Source organism: Ornithodoros turicata, chromosome 5 (genome assembly GCF_037126465.1).
Source record: "Ornithodoros turicata isolate Travis chromosome 5, ASM3712646v1, whole genome shotgun sequence".
Classification (NCBI taxonomy): domain Eukaryota; kingdom Metazoa; phylum Arthropoda; class Arachnida; order Ixodida; family Argasidae; genus Ornithodoros; species Ornithodoros turicata.
In genome coordinates this window covers 2,996,938-3,017,763 of record NC_088205.1, presented here as the reverse complement: position 1 = coordinate 3,017,763, position 20,826 = coordinate 2,996,938, and the positions used below count along the sequence as shown (strand labels likewise).

The following is a 20,826-nucleotide window of genomic DNA, read 5'->3' as shown; positions in this document are numbered from 1 at the left end:
CGCTTGATTCAACAGAGTGGAACAGGTCGGATAACACGAAAGCGATCCAGAGGTTACTGCTGTGTATAGGGCTCATATTTTTCGCTTTCACCTTTTGTACGGAATACAAATTTGATGCCTGTTGCAGTGCTGCTTAACAAGAGGCGATCATATCAGGTGTATATGCTGTCTGAGGTGTTCCTTATGTGTCCTGGCAATCTTCCCGAGAGGTCAGCCACGAAGAGCATTATACCCTTTCGCTGTCCTTCCTGCGTACATCTTCACAAATACTACCGCTCACATCCACTTTTGTGTCGTGTTTCTAGCACGCACAAAACAATGAATGTATGCTAGTTTATTTTTTTTCGCTTTTTTTTCTCTAGTCGTCTTTATACCAGCATGTTTGGGGACGGGAAGTCGCACACTTATGCTTGTCCTTGCTGTCGTTGCGCAGCACAGAGTCGAGCAATCAATCAATCAACATACGTTTGCAGAGAGCTCGCATCAGAAAAGGAAGAGAAACAGCCTCATGCTTGAACCGCATTTCTTCTACTACCTTTTAAAATGCAATCGACTGTTTCATTTTACGCAGTAAATAGCTGAACTGAAAATGTATTCTAACAGTACCATGCACGTCCTGCTGCAGTGGGGCAGCAGTTTGCCTTGACGGCGGACTTCACCTCATCATTGTGCGTATATCAAACAGAATTGAGAGAATATACATTCAATAGATATTCCCATATACACTCAATAGATATTCCCATATGAATTCCCATATACATTCAATAGATATTCCGATATGAATTCTTATATACATTCAATAGATGGCGTCAATGTGGCGCCGATAGTGTTTCGCTAGACAGCCGCTAGGACACGCCGCGAGTGTGAAAAAGGTCCATTGAAAGTTGTCTGGCACAATACTGCTTATGAGAAGTCGGAGTCACCGAAAGCAAGGTATAGCAGACTGCCCTCAGCGCACGTGAAATTGTATCCACGATGCCTAGGCCACTCGTTTTCGAACGAGATTGTCGATAGAAATATAATTCCCGCACAGGAAATACGCTCGTTCCAGTTGCTTCATTTGCTTTGCTAGTTTTTCTATAGAAAAGTGCCTGCGCATAAATTGGCGCTCCGAGGTCTATGAAAAGCGACGAGTAACGAGAAGGAAAAGCAACTCTTTCAAACCTGGGAAGTTACTATATACCGAAGTAAAATATATATATATAAACGTTGCAAGGTGCCTCCCATATTTTGAAAATACCTTGCCACGCCATTTAAGGTACAACAAATATTGTTTTTAGACGCTACATTAGCAGAAAATGCAATTCTCCGAGTTGCACGAAAAACCTATGTGCGTGCTAGCGATTTTGTATAGTAGCAGCAGGTCCATTCCTCGTCCACTCTGTAGGGAATCAATCCTTCTTTTTATCTTCAACATTTATCCATCCCTTTCATTCATCGCTCACCGAAAACGTTCTATTCGACGACAATCAACTCGTTTCATTATTATAGTGATCAGAGATGGGCATTTGTGATTTCTGCTCACTCACCTGTCTCTCCCTCTCTCTCTCAACTCCTTGTTGTCTCACTGACTCGTCGCTCAGTTTTCCCTTTGCTCACTCATGCTCAACTCATTCGCCACATTGAGCATGAGTCATCATGATTGAGCATGCTCATGAGTGAGTTTTGCCGAGTACGCACACACACTGATGTCGAAATGTAAAGGGCCCTTGCCTAGGACTACGTAGGGCTGTCGACTGATGAGCGCATCAGTTTAGTGCAAACGTCAATCACTATTGGAGTGGGGCCGGTACGAACGTCCACTTGCTGACAGTCCCGTTTCGGCCAATGAGATTGCGCGGCAGTCCCATTTCGCCTAACGCCAGTCACCCCTCCCGCCTATTTAATCCGCTAACTTGGATTAGGCTAAATGGGACGTAACCCTCCAAGGAGGTCAGCAGCAACGAGAATAACAACGGTGTTGCGAACCTCTAATCATCATTCGCATCCTTCTGGCACGTCCATCGCATGAACGTCATCGCATGGCCCATTTTCCGGTATTTTACCGATATCGTATCCCGTTTCATCCATCTCTTTGCCTTGGGGACACACCAATCGTGCCTCATGTCAACGTCCTTAGTCTTTTAAAGTCCACAACGATGTTAAATTGTCTTGCGAGAAAAACGTCGACCACTGTCCAGAACAGTCAATCCGTGAGCACATTACTGGTAATTAAATTCACGTCCAGCACATAATCGTCATTGATGTGGCGCTCTTTGGTGTTAGTCGCCCTTGCGCCATCAAGCAATCAGATAATACGGCTCGGTAAATATTTGCTTAAATCGTAGTAGTTCGTTTTCATTTCTTTTTCTTTCATTATTATTATTATCATTATTTTGTAATCAGCCATAAGCCGTGGTATATTTGCCACTGGTATGAACAATCGAGCTGAGGACCCGGACGCAAGGATCACATAATCGCACCTGTGGACGAAACGAAAGCAGAGAAAACGGAAGTGTTCACGCTGCGTCTCGGGTGCACGTAAGGCGAGACGGGTCACAGTTGTCAAGGCGAAAAGTGTGACTATGTAGCACAAGGCACATAGGATTAAGTACACGTTGGACTTCAAAATTCACCTCTGCTCCAAGATGTGGTGCTCCAGCATTTTATCTCAACGCGGAAGCTGTATCCGAGTCTTCCGGGAAAAAAAAAATATGGGAACACTAATTGATTTTAAGCACGGATGAAGATAACATCTAGTTTCAGCGACGGCCTCTGCGCGCATTTCTTTGTACAGACGACTGATTTGTTTTACCGAATTGGTTGTACGTTGTTATATACGTTTTGTTAGAAATTACCTTTCAAAGCGTGCGCCGCGCCACAGAAAATCGTGGCGGCAGCCATATGAACTATAGTTGTGTGAGTCCGCTCGGTTCTGTAGGGCTATCTGCACTTTGTACGCTTTCAATCGTCACCTTGCTTCCGTCACGCCTCGCCTGAATTGATAGCTGCTGAATGTAATGCCGTCCCGCCTAAACTCTAGCGTCGTGGTGTGCACAAATACGTACCCCACTGGGTACAAGGTTCTACAGCACGCGAAGTGTGCAGGAGCAAAAGACGGGTGCCGGGATGACGGTCGTCGAACATGTCACAAAATAAGCTACTCCGTGTCTTCTGTCAGACTTCGTTTATGCTAGTGATTCTAATTGGTTGCTGCACGAACTGTATTCCGCTCACGAACTATACTCCTAGCGATGTTGCGATGTGTGTTCTCGATTCAGTCACGGACTTCCTACTAGCTTAGACCTGGTCGCTTTGTCCGACTGTTAATCAGACTTCTGCATCCCCCCCTTTTAATTGTTCGTTTACGTCTTCGCATACGCTGTAATTCTCTTTGTCCTGAATAGAGACGGCAGACGGGACGTCGTGGAAGCCAATCAGGTTCAGCCGTGTGTGCCGCCACCACTTAGTGAGTGGCACGGTGTGCAATCACCCGAGCAGCCCTGCGTACGTTCCAAGTGTATTTCCTTCTTGCTACAAAAAAGCGACCTCCTCACAAACTGGCGATCCGCCCAAATATGTGGCCTGCTGTAAGACAACTTTGGTAGGACGCACTAGGTTCGCAAAAAAGAAAAAAATTGAAAGAAAGAAAGAACGAAAGGATCAACACCTCAGAGGCTTCAGAGGAGCAGAATGTGTGATTGTTCATGAATTTCCTTCGCGTCGTTTTGTGCGCGAGCCTTGAGCCCTGTCTTGAGGATAAGGCATAAATGGGCAATTTTTTGTATTTTTTCTTCATTTCCGCAGCCACTGTAGCACAGCGCCAGCTCACGAACGAACTATTCAAGGTGACTCTCACACACAGGGACAACAACAACAACAACAACATAGATGAATGGATGATGATGATGTGGGATGTTTCCCTGCGTTGAGTGCAGGACCCTACCCCATTCCAAAAAGGTTCACATGAAAGGATGACGAGGGAAGGAAATCCCTACAGTTCGTGAAGGAGGGCGGTGGCCCTCAGAAAGGAAAGAAGAGCGCCAAGTGCACGGCACTGGTGTCCAGGGTTACTCCATGGGCCGAGAACTTTGCAGATGTTGAATGGCCTTTGATCCAGCATTTCAAGTTGAGATTTAAAGGCCCGTCGCTCGCGTACGTACTGGCTACAGTCTTCGAGAATGTGTCGGATTGTTGCCGGTAAACCACAAGTTGTACACAGCGCCGTGGTGCTGTGGCCCAGCCTATACCGGAGTGCAGGGGTGAATGCGACGCTAAGTCGTAAACGACGCACTAGGGACGTAAAGAGGCGAGGGAAACCGCTTGGCATGTCAAATGAAAGCGTTGGGTCAACAGCATACAGAAGCGACCACCGGGTGATGTCATGACACCATTCCTGATGGGCCCAGGGCGACGTCAACGCGGACAAGAGGGTGCGCCTATCTCCATTCGAAAGTATGATGGAGACTGCGGAGCGGCGATGGTGAGCTGCAGCAGCTGCCCGATCCGCTACCTCATTGCCTCTTATTCCAATGTGGCTAGGGACCCATTGGAGGGTGAGCCGGTGGCCCCTGTCTTCTAAAACCTTGAGTGTCGTCAGGATGTTCACTACCACCGGAGCCAAGGAGCCACGGATGCCCATGTTGTCTATGCACTGCAGCGCTGCCCGCGAATCTGTGTAAACCACCCAGAGGCGGGGGTGGTGATCCAAAATAGACCTTAGGAATAGCAGGATGGCATACAACTCCGCAGAGGTGGCCGAGGTGCGGTGCGATAGGCGGAACCCACGTGAAATTGACTCCTCTGGGATTACAAATGCCGCAGATGAACCGCCTGTAGTGGAGGAACCGTCCGTATATACAGCGGTTTGGTTTCCGTATGTAGCGTCCATCCAGTCCACAGTAGCCTGTTTGAGGACTGGAGCAGGGGTTTGGCTCTTCGGCCCCTTGATCACCGGGATGTGAGACAAGATGGATGGTTTCGGCAGTGTCCATGGCGCTACTGAAGAAGCGGATGGGGCAACAGTGAAGGCAGGTATATGGTCCGTTAGTTCTTGCGCACACTGCGCGATTTTGCTGCGGTTTCGCTTACGAAGCTTCTGTACCAGTGGGTGACGGCGATGGTGAGCGCGCAATCGCAAGTAGTGGCGGAAAGTTTCTCTCTTGCGGAGGACGCCAATTGGGAGTTCCCTGGCCTCGGCTACCACCATCCTCGTCTCAGCGCAACGCGGAACGCCAAGACAGGTCCGCAAGCTGCGCGCCAAGACGCAACGGAGCTTGTGTTCGGACGTCCGTGATAGTCCGTGCAACACAGGAAGGCTGTAGACTACTGAGCCACGAACAAGCGCTTTGTGGAGTGCAAGAAGGTCCCGCTCAGTACATCCCCAGCGCAAGCCGGCAAAGTGACGTATCACATTTCCCCAACGTTGCGCCTTTGAAGAGAGATAGGCAATGTGTCTTGCCCACGACAGGTTGTGGTCCAACACAACACCGAGGAACCTGTGGTGCCTGACCTGCCTTAACGGGGACCCCCCGATGTGTACTTGGACACACAGGGACAAGAAACAACCGATCTTGTATGTATACTTACGAATGAAACGTTATTCCCGTGGCAAAGCTGCATCCCGTTGAACGACAGCCGCAGCCGCAGTAAAAACACGTTAACATAACGTTGTTTCCGCATACTCACATTTTAAGGGTAAATGACTTTGGAAAGGCATAAAAGCACGGAAAGCAGCGCGAGCAACAAAGCGTAGCTAAACCGACACTTTAGAGAGGATCACGTGGTGGACAGGAAGTAATGGCGGTTTTGACACGAGCGACCGCCAGAGGGGGTCCCACGGAAATCTGCTCGAAACGGCCGTTCCTGGCCAAGGTCGAGCTGAAGACTGGGAGGTGGTGGGTTCGAATCCTGCCACCGGCTGTGCTGTCTGAGGTTTTCCCTGGGTTTTTCGAAAACTTTCCAGACGAATGTCGGCACAGTTCCCCCTGAAGTCGGACCAGGACGCATACTAACCCCCCTGTCCCCCACTCCTTCTTGCTCTCCTCTCTCCATCTGTCCACGTCTGTACGCCACTCATAGCCACAGTTGCAACGCGGCGCTAACACGGAAAAAGAAAAAAAAAACAGGTTGCGGCTTCACAGCAAATTTTTTATACCTTTCAGCGTGTAAACCATGGGCGTTTATGTAAACAAATACCCTATTCCGCAGGCTGAACTGAAGTGCACAATAAGAGCGTTGAAAAAGGTGTTTGAAAAACATCTATCTCAAGCAGTACCACCGTGAGGTTGTGTTTTCTGTAGAATATGCCCCTTGAGATGATGTGCTTTTTGTAGAAAATACTATTTAGAACCGAAAGAACACTAATGCGAGCAAGCTACATACATTAACAGACATGACGGAGCAAAAACGAAGGGTCACAAGGCGCGTGCCATTGGCCGAGGCATTTACATACGAAATATGTAAAGAATATTACTGGGTACTACGGAGTCATTCAGCCTACAATTTACGGCTAACGCTTTTTTTTTTGTTCTTGTTGTTGTAGGCGTTGTTTAAGAGCTGCAATCTCCTACAGGCTGTGCAGTCCGGCTTTTACAGCTTTGCATATCACATGTAAAAGTAATATATAGGTTACGGCATAATCAAGTGGTCACGGAACAGAAAAAAAAAGAAAGAAAGAAACATGCAGACACAATACTGATATGAAAACTAATAAACGCCATTACAGTACGAATGAAACCAAATACCTGCGAAAACAGAAGCGTGTCTTGCTTGCTGCATTATACTCTTTCTGACCCACACTTCGAAGCAATTAAGCGTCGAACCGGAAAATGTAGTCGGCAACATCACTATGTTCCTGTGACCTTGGAATTCGCGAGTGTCTCTTAGCTAATCGACACTGAAGAGCGATTTCAGCTAACAAGAACACGTGGGGGAAACGGAAGAAAATACGTGCTACCTAGGAGTCGAGTGCGGTAGCGTTTCTAATTGTAAAAAGGAAATTGGAATTTCTAATTGGAATTTCGAGAATAAAATAGAGAGTCTTAGTAGATCGTAGGCTACCGCGTTTGAGTACGTAAGGGATAGCGTTAATGGTTCTGCACACGCCCATAACTGAAAGAGAGCTTCGCGCAGTGCGCAGAACCACCAGTTAATGATAATGAATGGGGAAATTCGCCACTTAAGGTGCGGCCCACTACCCCAAGGCACAATGAGGCAGGATGTGATGTGTCCTGATGATGAGGTGATGAACGATGCTAAATAGGGATAGTCAGTGGAGTCAGTATGACATCAGAATGGTAGGCAAAACCACAGCACACAAAAATACACACACAGCACACAGGTACGCAGGCAGATCATAGGGTAGAGAGGAGACCAGTGTCCCGGAGAAAAATCTTGAAATACTCAAGAACTTGACGACGGTCAGTCTGGTTAGACCCAGGGCCGAGAATGGTTGCCAATGTGAGTGGTGCGGCCGTGATCGACTGCAGGCGACACTGTAGAGCTGCTCTTTGGGAGGTGTATAGATGGCAGTCGAGGAGCACATGCTTGGTGTCCGCCAAAACAGCACAGCGAGAGCAGAACATCGAGCAGAACCACCAACGCTAACCCTTACGTACGCAAAGACGATGGCGTACGATGTACTAAAACTCTATAATGTCATGCAGACGAAAATGCGCGTGAACCGTGACCACCCGTCTCACTGCATTACTTTCTAGCCCTGACTGTCCCTCCGCAAGCAAGTTTAATTTGTTGGCACCCATGACACACGAGCACTCTAAAGGACTTTCCAGAGGAGGACACCTACCGGAACGGCGTTTATGCTCCATTGACACACGATAACGGATATTCTCCTTTTAGATAACGGGCCTTCTCGAAAAAGGAGATCCACTGTATCTCGTTTACGACCGAAAAGGCGTAGTCTCGAAGGCAGCGTGCGCGGACGATTAGCAGATCCCGATTATTTAGCACAAAAATGCTTATCTTCAAGAGTTTTATCAGTCCTTAAAATAGTTTTCCAAACTTACAGGGGTCTTACAGTGTCTTTTTCGGGCGATAATAAATTCAATAATCTCGCGCCCAAATATAATTGCGCCCAAAATGCCGCGTGCGTATACGAGTACAGTAGCAAGAAAGGGATACATGGATGTAATCAGGGTTGGCTGTCGGAAACGGAAACGAGAAACGGTAATTACCGAAATTCAACAGGAAACGAAAATGGAAACGGAAACAAAATTGTTTTAGGCTCCACTACCAGAAACGGAAACGAAATTCAAAAGTGGTAACGTCAACGGAAACCAAATTCGCAGGACGTTTCCCTCAGTGCTTTCGCGTTAATATGAGAGAGAGAGAGAGAGAGAGAGAGAGAGAGATACATGATATGACAGGATGATATGGGGAGTTAATATGACAACAACAACAACTTTATTTCGGCTTTGGAGAGTGGGGAGGTTCATCGTTACAGGCGGTACTCTACCCCATTGCTGCTGGGAATGGGGGGAATAAAATAACGAGCCCCTTCACAATAACGATCGAAGTCCGATGGTGTCCAGAAATGTCAGAAGAGCTTTGAGCGCAGATCGTTGCTGGGCTGGATTAGGCCAGGGACCAAGGAATTTCGATAGGGAGAAGGGGCGAGAGTCCAGCTGATGAAGAGACTCGGAGAGTGTGGTTCGGGAAGGTTGGTAGGTGACGCCGAGAGGCGACACGGGTTCGAATCCGAGCACCGGATATATGTGTGAGGTTTTCCCTGGGTTTTCCGGAGGCTTTCCAGGCTAATGGCGGCACAGTTGCCCTTGAAGTCTGCCCAGGACGCATACTAATCCCCCCCGTTCCCCACTTCCTCCTGCTGTCCTCTCTCCATCTGTCCACGTCTGTACGGCACTCATAGCCACAGTTGCTTCGCGGCGCTAACACTGGATTAAAAAAAAACATATGTATCCGACGCACAATAAAAAAGTAAGACAACATTTCAACCTGCATCCTTGCAAGGCCGTTGCAGCGGGAGTCCACGTGCATCATTTCCCCTTGTTCAATTATACTGAACAAGAGAGTGGCACGAGTTCAAGGTCTGCATCGATTAAATATGACTCCAACATAGCGGCGCGTGACTGTTTGACACAGTTAAACACGTCTTTCAGAGTGGCGAAGTTTTAGTAGATAGGAAAGTGTTCACGATAACGGTTCCTGATAACGCTGGCGTATTCTATTGCAGTGGCTGACATCATGATGCTGCTGTTAGATTTGACAGCTTTCTTTATCGGATAAAGGAAGCTGTCAAATCTAACAGTAGCAACGGGAGCACTCCACGAAAACGATATGATATATAGTTTATCGTAACAATAGACAGTTTTAGTGTATCGTACGCTATCGCCTTTGCGTACGTAGGGGATAGCGTAGTGGTTCTGCGCAGTGCGCGAAGCTCTCTTTATGCTTTGCGCGTGCGCATAACCACCAACGCTATTCCTTACGTACGCAAAGGCGATAGCGTACGATCCACTAAAACTCACTATTAAAACTCACTCGTAGAGTGCTTCCCTCGACTTAAACTCGCCGTTAGAGGGTTCTAGAGTAGGGTACCCAAGCGCTTTGGGTCTCGAAAGATACAAAGACTTGACACTGCGCAAATACGCGCAAAATACTACGCGCGAAATACTGTGTCGAGCCCTGGCATGCCCGCTCACGGCCCCTTATTTCTTTTGTGCCCCAACAAGAACAAACGACCCCAGATGACCCAAACGTGTGGGTAACTGCCTATTTTTTCTGCCTTGGTCTTACGAGTGGAACCCAAGGTCGGGGCAGATTTGATTCCACTTGCCATTAGACTACGCCAGGCTCGATAAGCGGCAGAGCGTGCAGTCTTCCGAGTCTGACGATGCTCCTATGCCGTCCCGTCACAATAACATTTGTCAGAGCGCAGGTATGCACACAGTCATGAAAGGAGTTGCTGCGGCAACCTAACCAGAAGGAAGGAAAGGCCAAGAAAATACTTCATACAGCCTATTTTGGAGGGGGTGTTATAGAACTTGTATAGCCCGTCTGACGGTAAACTATGTCGAACACAAGTGCCTTCGTTCGCATTCCTAAAAGTTCACGTACACTGCGCCGGACAGGCACGGGAATGCAGGTTCGGTCATCATCGATGGCGTTGTCCACGCCGTGCGCTGCTGGAACTTTACACTCACGTAACATTGCTGTACGTATATGGACGGTTAGGATAGCTTGCAAGTGTTGTCGGAATACATTGTTCTGAGCTTGGCAATTTTAAACTGGCTAGACAGGTCTAGGAAAAGATATAGGAGAAGCCACGCGTTTCAAAGAAAGTAGTTGGCGACTTGTAGCTGAAGAGGGAGACTTAGGGGGTTCATACCCCCCCCCCCCCACGAAGTCGTTCCTGTGGTAGTTCATTTGGGAGAGAGAAACAAGGGGAAATCCCCCTCCCTCATGTAAAGTCCCCATTGAACCCCTCTCGAAATATTTTTCTGGCCACGCTGCTGGTTGTCGACAGCCATAAAGGGAACGCATGGTTTGGCCGCTCACACCATTATGACATGCGCTCGATGCACGCATGGAGCACTTTTCGAACGTCTGTGGTGACTTTTTGTGCTGCATTTTGGTGACCATAATAATTTTAAGGTGTCCCGAGATACTAGGCCTCTACTAGACCTGGAGTAGCTTGTTCCGCGGTGAGCGGGTTCGCGTCTCCATTGTTTTTTTCTCCTATCATCATCATCATCATCGTTCGCAAAGTAGTACCCGCTTTTGATGTGAAAGATTGCCCTTATCCTGGCCTTCCAATTGGACAGCAGTTGTCACGTTGTACCCCCTCCACCATTTTTGCTCCGGCATGATCCAGTGACATTAAACGAAGTACGCCTTGCGCGACACCTACGAGTTTTTCTTTTTGTGATTCCAGGGTATTCCCCTATGAGCCTTTAGGAAAAAGAAAGAAAAAATCTGCGCGTTTAAGTGGCAGGGTAGAAAAGTTGCGTGTATAGTGCTGCTAAGATATTACCAAGGATAACACTATTTCCCTCCCTAACGACGTGTCGAGTATTTCCTTGGAGCTCCAGATAACATCGATGTCTTGCAGCCAACAATACTGCCCAACCTTCTCTCTAGCCATCTCATGAACCACCTGGAGGTAATGGCAGTAGCACATTCCTATTGTTGGGTTCCACGAGGCTGATCGCATTGAAATATATTTCCAGTTTTTATTCGTGTCCGCACGCTTATTTAGCGTCAGGCGACAAGTCATTCTGAGCAACAATCCTTTCGCGCATGTCATTATGCGTGAGGTACGTTCGCGGCACGTACGTACTTGAGGGGGTTGTAAACCTACGTTACGATGGAAGTCATACCGTGTATTCCCACGAGCGACATTTCCCCAGAAGCGGAATAAGCTCAAGTGTCCAAGGCGTCTAACGCAGAGGGTCAACATGATGACAATGTTCGCACCTGTTATTAGCCGTGTTTACATGAACTCGACAGAGCGGGTCGAGTTGATTGTCGAGTCGAGTTGAACTCGACCCGACGCTGTTTACATGAACTCGATCCAACGTGGAGGCGATGACTGCGACACCCCGCGCCGAGTCGAGCCGTGCAAGCGAAGCGAGTGCCCAACTCGACCAGACCGCGTTTACATGGACCTGCATGTCCAGTCGAGCGAGTCACCTCACCCTCTGCTATCGGGTTGACTCGACTCGACGCGTAGTCAACTCGCCCCGACAGCGTTTACATGAGCGAGCTGACTCGACAGTTCAACTCGAGCCGCTCCTGTCGAGTTCATGTAGACGCGGCTATTAATTGTCTGAGGTAGCAAAGGTTATCAGCATATAGTGGGTGCTGACCATTGAACATAAATCTGAAATAGAGGAGGTGAAACACCTCTTGAAGAACACCCTTTGGTGCCCAGCTGGACGGGCGCTAGATAAGAGCCCCCGCCTGACGTTCCATTTATGACTAGTGTGTGCGGCTGCCTCCTGTGACATTTATGAAGATTGGATTCTTGATGCCGCACTGGTTCCAGCACTTTGGGAGCGTGAGCGTTTGTCCTTTGCGTCGCCCAGCAAAACGTACTTATTTATGCCTTACCCATCGCAACATTCAAAGATGTCTCGTTCTCTGAACCACTGGCGTGTCAGCAAACAAATGTGATGTTTGAGTTTCACGCGCTTACGCACTTAAGAACCGCTTAAGAACGCGCTCAAGAACTGTCCCGGCCAGCTCTTGTCCGCACCATTCATTCCGCCACTTCTGCCAACTCAGTCCAGACGCAAGTGAAGCCGTCCCTGTTCCACGTGTCGCCCGTCTTCCTCCTCTTCATGTATCGACGCGGACCTCAACTGCTAGGTTTACACCGCTCCGCGTCTGAGGGGGGGAGTGATGTGGCGGCCGGTGGACGACGAAGACGTGCCTGCGCTGGCGCGCGCAACTGCACATGCCAGCCAGTTCTACGGGCACCGTCCTAGCGTGAGGCCACGACCATCTGCCCGCTGGGACATTCCATCACCGCCGGTCAGGACTCATGTAGAGGGACACCACCTCCTCTACACCTTTTCCACCAAATGAATACTGAAAACATCACCCACAAATTTTGTATCTGTATATAACACAGCCTGCCCCGAGGAAGCGTTGCATCAAATATTCAATCGCGAACTCTGTTTCCGGCCTCATGGCACATTGACTTGTTCAGTGGCGTTCAACGGCTAACGTTGATACCCGACATCCGCAAAGGCTGTGGCTTCAGCATATATACACTTCCATCTCGTATAATGTACTATGTATGTATAAACACCATTGCCGCGCGTCGATTCCCTTTGCGGTTGAAGGCTTATCGTTCCCATTGGTATTTGTAGCCCTAAATAGCCATTTCATCTTCCTCCAGTATTTTCCCCGAGCGGTGCACTTCCACTATTGCGCGATTAACCGGGCGTGCGTGATGCGACTGTGAGAACAGGTGGTGTCACAATAAGAAATCGGCGTCCAATAGTGTATACTTTTGCAACGATGTAACGTAAAGAGCCAGGCGAGAGAAGATCCTCCGAAGGTCGTCACTTGCCCCCCCCTCCCCCCTCCCACCAACCTCTCAAGGGGGGCTTCTTGCTTTCTCCCGTATGACGTCAACGACTGCCCCTCGTCGTCACCGGTCTCATTATAGTCGGACGGCTCTCAGTTGCGAGTTTCACTTCAAAAACTCGCATCATTCGGATTAGATCTTACGTCTGGCAAGGACTCGCTGAAGTCTGAGGAGGCACGCGCCATGGAGATTAACAAGTAAGTACATGATGATCTGTCCTTTGCTTACTAACACGGTGATTACTGATTTGGGATGTGTTACTCGTCCGAGACTGATGGTGTCAGTGTTAGCAATGATTTTGGCCCTGCTGGGACTTCTCTATAAATTATTTTGAAAGAGCCGACATCACCATCGCTCAGCGGGACACATGCATATCGGATCGGTACTGTCGCGCACTTCGTTTCCGTCCTTCAATCTGCATCCCGTTCTACTTTGCGCTAAGGATAAATTCCATCAATATATTTATTTATGTGCGCTTCTATTCATAAATGCGTACTATGTGGTTTAATAATACCGCTGTGATATACATATATAATACATTTTATCCATACTCGCAAATATTTGTTTATACCACCATTTCGTAATACCGTAATGCCCCTTAATGTAATTTTCACTTATTATATACACTGCAAATAATGCTAGTAAACGAGTCCGTGAAACAGCCCTATTTTCATAATAGTCGGAGACCTTGTCTAGCACCATTTCTGAAGGTCCGAAGGGGATCTCAGGAATTCCCGTAGCTCGAAGAACTTTCCGCTTGCCCCGCCAGGTTAATTCCGCGAAACATTTCGCGATAGCATAAAACGGAGAGGGTGAAAACTGCGAGCTCCGCAACACTGATTTTATCTTTCCTTCTTTCTTTATTTTTGTGGACTCGCGAAAGCTGCACGGAAGGATGGCCACGCAGGGGTAAGAAAACAGTACGCCTTTTTATCGCACGGGGACCCGTATCTGGCATCAGCCGTCCGCAGAGCACGACTCACGTAGAACTTTATCTGAAACGTAGCACAGAGTACTTTCAACTGCAACTAATTACTTCGTAGTTAAAGGATACTGCAGTGGGTAAAATACAGTTCGTTTCGACCGTATGCAATGGATACGCGCAACGTAACATTCGCGGGATGGTGAAGGCTAAACTCCTTTCTTCTATGGCTTCATTACACGCATTAACTTTGTTGGATGCCTTAAAGAGTAGACCTCGGCAACGTGGTGAGGCCTCATATTCGTCGAGCCTAATTGTTTTCTAGAGAGGGAAGTAGCCTTTCTGTCGTAGATAATAATCTCAGCAACACAATGCAGATATATGTGTAATAGAGGCCCGCGGTCAGGAAGAACGATGAAAGAACCAGGTGCTTGTCAGACACGATGACAAAAATGATTCTCTACCCAAGGGAAACGTTCACTTTCGGGGCATATGTAGAGGAAAGACACACAAAACCTATGCCATCACGAAAACTGACTCTTTCGGGCGAGAGCAATTAAGTGCAGCTTGAGGAACACCTGGTTGCCACAATAAAGTTTTGATGATGCTCCGTAGCGCTTTACGTTTTGCCAGAGGGTACAGCAATAGACGCTCTGAATCTGACAAAGTTTTCAACAAATTCGGTTATACTATTACTGTATGGATGAAAATATATCTGCAGTCAAACTTTAACCTCTTTGCCGCATTGTTGGTTCCGGTATAGTTGTCGGTAGAGCGGAATGGGGTCACTCATTCCACCCGTTGCAAGGAATTGTTGTTGAATTTGTGATAAAAATTCCATTCCTTTCTATTCCTCAGAATAAAAAGGTAGGGTAAATTTCCTCTCCTGGAAATGCTTGGCAACCCCATTCCATTCCTTTAATTCCATCAGTATAGAACAAAAGGGACCGGTAATCGTACTGGGTAGCCCAGCAACCCAGCACGCGCAAAGACGAGGTTATTTTGCCCTTGCCCGAGGCCCTTGCCCTTGCCTGGCAGAAACCAGGGGGTCGAAACGAAAACTACCTCCGGGGCTCCCAGACCATTCCAATTCCATTCCAATTCCATTCCAATTCCATTCCAATTCCATTCCTATTCCATTCCAATTCCATTCCTATTCCATTCCGATTCCATTCCTATTCCATTCCAATTCCATTCCATTCCATTCCTGCGAGAAAAAAAAAACTAATTCCATTCCCATTCCATTACTAGGACAGTTTTCGCCATTCCATTACAATTCCATTCTGGGCTCTGATAAATAAGGAATGACTCCGGAGTGGCAACTACGCAACCCTGATAGTCTATGTCACATTTAATTTTATCTAGGAACTTATTTAAACTACATCAACCTTACAGGTATAGGGAAAATTATTTTCCCTCTATATAAACCTATAGTTATAATCTCACCTTTTGTGACTTCGTTAAACCTTCCTCGACCTACTTCGTGGCGTCCCACCGTACGTATAACTATAAAAATGCTAGGCATGTCTTGGGTTCCGCCCACAATTTAAATGACCTACTTTCTCCGCCACTTTCTACGCTCGTTATATGTCATTTATACCCCTGTCCCCACGTTTGACCACTATGAACTTCCGCAACCGCATATCCCAAACCCTATTTCGACCCCCCGTTCTCATATAGCATCCATCATTCACGTCAGACGTCATTTCCATGTCCCTCGGAGTGGTGCGTGCCCACTGTATTCGTATGTACCTTGAAAGCGGAACACAAAACAGGAAACTTCCTGCCTTTACTTCCTGACTGACTTGTCCCCCCCCCCCCCCCTGAGACGATGGACTGGAAAGAGCGAAAGTGAGCAGTGGAGCAGCCTTGCAATGGTTATACTCGCGTACACACGGTCGAACGAGTTTTATCTTCCTCTTGTGAGGTGGGCAGTGCGTACAGATACACTACTTTGGATTTCGTCCAGCTGTTAACGAAGTTTGTCTCGCGGTATAGTCTTTCGTTCATTGACTCAAGGTAAGAGTCCCCCAAAGGCATATCAGTTATTTCGCGGAATTGTCGATACTTTTGAGCCAATCATTGTAAGTGTGTCGAATACACAAGCAGCGATCCGAATCAAAGCTATGACCTGTCCATTATTCGGTCTGACCTGGTAGGCATGGTCGTTGAAGCACTTCCAATGTGACACTTTCGGTTCCGGTTCACATATCCATATCGAACACTATACGTTCACGTCAAAGTGTCACTGAAGGATACAGACTACCGTTGGCCCTCACGCTGTTAGTGCTCCAGGCCTCATCTACTGGTACCTATGTTCGTGCTCGTTTCAGAAGGATACCTTTTATGCAAATGTATTGAATGGCTATAGTCATATCAGTACAGAACATAACAATGAGACTGGGCAGGTGTGTTCAACGTCTTCTGATGCATAACTTATTTGAGACACGCGTAGAGTGAATGTCTCAAGGACCAGTGGGCTTTCTTGGAACGGGAAAATACACGCGATACGGCGATGTAACCGATGCAGCTTGACTGGGATTTACCTCGGACCTTTCATAATGTGATAACATCGGCCTTTCATGGCGGTGCTTCTTTCTATTTTTTCTTGTGTGGCGTGCGCGGATATCTTTTTTTTTTTTTTTTTTTGCGAAGTACTACAAAGAAAAACACCGTTTCAAACTTACCGTGTCGGCGTAGACAACCTTGATGCTACAGGAAAAGCTAATCTCCCATTATTTATCGAAAAATCACGATTATTCCACCACGTGCGCAGATATATTTCGCTTCTCGTTTGGATAGCTTTAATGTCCGTATGATATCCGTGCTGATATGAGCTATCGTAGAATAGATATCACCGAAGCTTTGTAATACCAAGGACGACATCAGGTCGACATTATGGCCGCTGCTCAACTTGATACTTTTTTTTAAATTCCGTGTTAACGCCGCGAAGAAACTGTGGCTATGAGCGGAGTACAGATGTAGACAGATGGAGAGAGGACAGCAGTTAGGAGTGGGGGGGGGGTTAGTATGCGTCCTGGGCTGACTTCAGGTGGAACTGTGCCGACATTCGCCCGGAAAGTCTTCGGAAAACCCAGGGAAAAACCTCAGACAGCAGAGCCAGTGGTAGGGTTCGAACCCATCACCTCTCCGTCTTCAGAACGACCTTGGCTACCACCAACATAGCTGGTGCTCACCTTAATACGAGAACAGCCGTTACACCATTGGTTTTTACGTAGGGGGCTTCGTATGCTCGACAATGGCATTCGGACCACTCGGAAGAGGGGCAAATGTATTTTAAAAAAAGGACAGTGTAAAAGAGGCCCCGAAAAAGAAAAAAAGGGAGTAAATTGGGGTGCGGTTACAGCTTCTAGTAAAATTATAACAATCTATTAACGTGAAAACTGAAAAATAAAAATGAATAAATAAACAGTCCCTGTTGTAGTCACCCTGACCGTGAAATTTGCTCCCCAGTACTGCAAGTAGTCCCTAAATTTCCGCTATGTAATTCATTACAAACGAGACGTATCTAGTCCCCTAAAGGACTAAAATTACTCTCTCTCACTCTCTTTTGTTAGAGTGCACTTACCGGATAAACCATCCAGGTTTCATATATCGTTCGTGCTGGTACACAAAACGATGTTTGTGGAGAAGTACAGATCGAGGTAAAGGTCTTGCAAAATGGAGGACCCCAGCCCCTTTCGACTGTAACCTCGGCGTCTGTTCATGTGAAAACGTTCCGTTGTAGCGGATTAATGGATATACATTTTTTTCCCCTTTTGCACTGTAGAAGGAAGTTACAATTCGATTGACATACATTCGGATGTGTATCCAATGCAGGGAGATGACATCACCGCTTCGAGGCTCTTAGCCTTAGCTTCCAGAGAAATCAGTAGACTAGACAAGTGGTAGCCTCGTACGAAATACAGGTCAAGCGAATAAGTTGCATAATGTAAGGAGAACAGATCAATGACAGAGACCAAAACCCAAAACAATGTGCAAGAACATGTAATATGTATATTCACATGCACAATGAAGTGCCATAATTCCAGAGGTTTCGGCCCCACGGAATGGAATGGCGTTGCTCAGTCTACTGCCGTGACATCGTGGCATTAAAGTAGATTAGATTAGAATGAAAAATATGGAGAACAACCGTGGGACATGACGCGTTAGCGGAATGACTAATGGTACAAGGCTTACTTCAATGACGCCTCTAGGGCGAAACTGACGTGTACGGACCCACGCACGAGGTCTTTCGATAGCTCTTCGGTGTCCTTGCAATCTAAAGAATATCACCAAAGTGTGTGCTTCCTTACGGAATCTAAGTGGTCATTCCAGCGGTGGCATGATGCGCGGGGTAATGAGTCTCAAGAAAGACAACAGGTTACGAACTCTTTGTTCACCTATAGGCATCTACAGCAATTTCCCGTGACGTGTACCTACGAATCCTTTGTATCCTTGCGCGCACATGCGTAGCACAGTTAAGCTGTGCTCCACACCGTCTGTCACGTATAGGCTTGTACTGAACGATATATGAAGAAAAAGTGGTCTGAATACAACGTGGCCTTTAACAGGTCCCCCCGTAACGACCCTCCCGGGCAAACAGTGTTGATAAACAACAAATAATAATAATCGTATAATGACGCTAAACAAGCAACAATCATCGACGTTTTCCCGAGAACGAAAAAAAGAAAGAGAGACCGATGTATGCCCATTCGGCGTAAGACAGAGTGGAGTCATGCCGTAATCCCAAGGCGATCAGCGGAGATGGCAATCTCTGTCGTCCTCCTTCTGGAGCAGCGTGCCTGGAAAGCGAAAGGGCGAGGACGGCCAACAGCCCTGGCCGATTTCGTCCATTCGTCTACCAATACCCACTCTCGGTCGTGTGTGCAGTAGTGCCCCTTCGTCTCGTAGCCAGTCGTTTCCGTTATTCCAAGCTGCTCCGGAAAGGTAGGCTTACTTTTGCATAGCGGAGTACATCGACCGAATTGCCGCGCGGCATTAAGGCACAGTGCCCTACGTCGTGCACAGTATACCCTCCAATGCACGTAGTCCTTTGTGTACACGAGCATCGGACGAAACGCCGTTGCCTTCGTGCGCGGGCTATTACATTCCTGATGCGGCGACAGTGCGGAGTGGCGAGATATGTACCCCTCCGTATCGACTTATTCGGGAGGGAACGTCTCTTCATGATGGTCACGGAACGGGTGTTCATCAATGATCACGGAGATGAATCTACTACAGGCTGATAGTCCCGCCTGTGGAGTATCGTTCATTAGCTACGGCGTTGGTAATCAACCGTTGCAAATATTATTTCATACAATCGGCAGGACATTTAATTTGGAAATGGCAGGGGGTGTATTGTTGGCATTCTGATTGCATATACCGTGAATAGTTGCAGCTGGTTAGTTCAGGCGAACATTAGCATGCACAACCAACGATCACTATATCAGAAAGTTACATGTACGCACCTGTCGGATGGAAGTTGATGTGTACTCTCCGTCTCCGAAACGTGTCCTCCTTTGCATGCGTGTTTTGGAGATGAAACCATAAGATTAGTCATTTATTTGTTGTTGTTGTTTTCATTTTTTGTGTGTAGGTGCCCAAGCAGCACAATGTACTGAAAGTCGAGTGCAATAGGGGTGGACGGGTAGGTAGAACGACCTTGAACAGACTCGTGAAACTAAAGAACATTGATAAGACACATACCGTCCACCCCTATTGCACTCGACTTTCAGTACATTGTGCTGCTTGGGTGACACGAATAACTGCAGGCCCGTAACTAAAGCTGAGCTAAACAACCCACGTTTATCAAACACAAGCCGTTGCCGCATACCAGATACTAAAACAGGCACTGATAAAAGAGCGAAAACACAATTAATGTGTTGCTTGAAGAGCATGCATAGTGCAGGCAATAAGGATCTGTTGGTCAGACTGAAGCCCGTCGAACAGTCACTTTGCTGTATGGTGCACAGTGAGCCACTATGAATCAAATAAAAGAAAACGAAACCGTGTGGATGAATCTAGTAAAGATGAGAGTTTAGCCCCTACACGAATGCGTCGTACCACTCCAAAATGACGTCCACAACGAGGCGCATCCCATTGATAAAACGAAATCGCCAATCAGACTTTTTAAATATCGTACTTTGCACGCATCCCGAAGGAGATCCACACTCCAACAGTATATGCTGCAACAGTCCAGCCAACGGCCTCGTGCTCTTCTCCGTTGTAGTGGTACAGGTTCTCCCGGAACCAGCACCTAATACTTGAGAGCGTTGAACTTACTCGCGTCTGTTGTGCTCATTCTATAAATAAAATGTAGGTTACAGCAAAAAGGGCTTCCGAAAGCGGTTTCCTTGACCTCCGGCTAGGGATTCCTAATAAGAAACGAATTAACTTGTTATAGACTCGCGAGTAATAGAAATGCCATACGTGGTTGCCGGTAATGCCACGCGAAACCGTCCATCGAACTTCATCAGATTACGAAAACAAACATTACAGCATCCATGTGGATTCGATCGCAACCGTTTGATTGCTTCAGGATGTTGAAAACAGTGCGCGATACGTCCAGCTGCCAAATAGTTATTTTTAGTCCGTCCAACTCCAACTCCAGAATGTTGCACACGATCTTAGAAGCAATAGGGCGACAGTTCTCGAGCTGTTAAAAAAAAAAAAAAAGACAGAAAAAGAGAAATGTGAAAGATAGACAGTGTCGTTTCTGTGCCAAGTTCGCAGTCAGTTCCGTTCAAGAACGGGAAGTCACCAACTCCCCTAAACAGCAATGTGTCGCCTAATGGTTTTGCTGGAAAGGAAACTTCTGCTGTAGAATCTTCTGTTCTGGAGTGGC

The 20,826-nt window shown here is 47.3% G+C and overlaps 1 protein-coding gene across 4 annotated transcripts in view; it reads left to right on the top strand.

The window, feature by feature from the left end:
• Positions 1-20,826, top strand: part of LOC135393802 (very long chain fatty acid elongase 7-like) — a 32,835-nt gene that overhangs the window by 8,950 nt on the left and 3,059 nt on the right. The window contains exon 1 of one of the 4 annotated variants that reach the window (XM_064624079.1): positions 13,142-13,254. The exons of 1 other annotated variant lie outside the window; for it this stretch is intronic. In XM_064624079.1, the coding sequence (XP_064480149.1) occupies positions 13,241-13,254 (14 nt within the window). In that variant the 5' untranslated portion in view covers positions 13,142-13,240. Of the gene's footprint in view, positions 1-13,141; positions 13,255-13,884; positions 13,967-18,748; positions 18,930-20,826 lie in introns of those variants that run through there. 2 more of the 4 variants (XM_064624080.1, XM_064624081.1) reach the window with 2 other exon arrangements.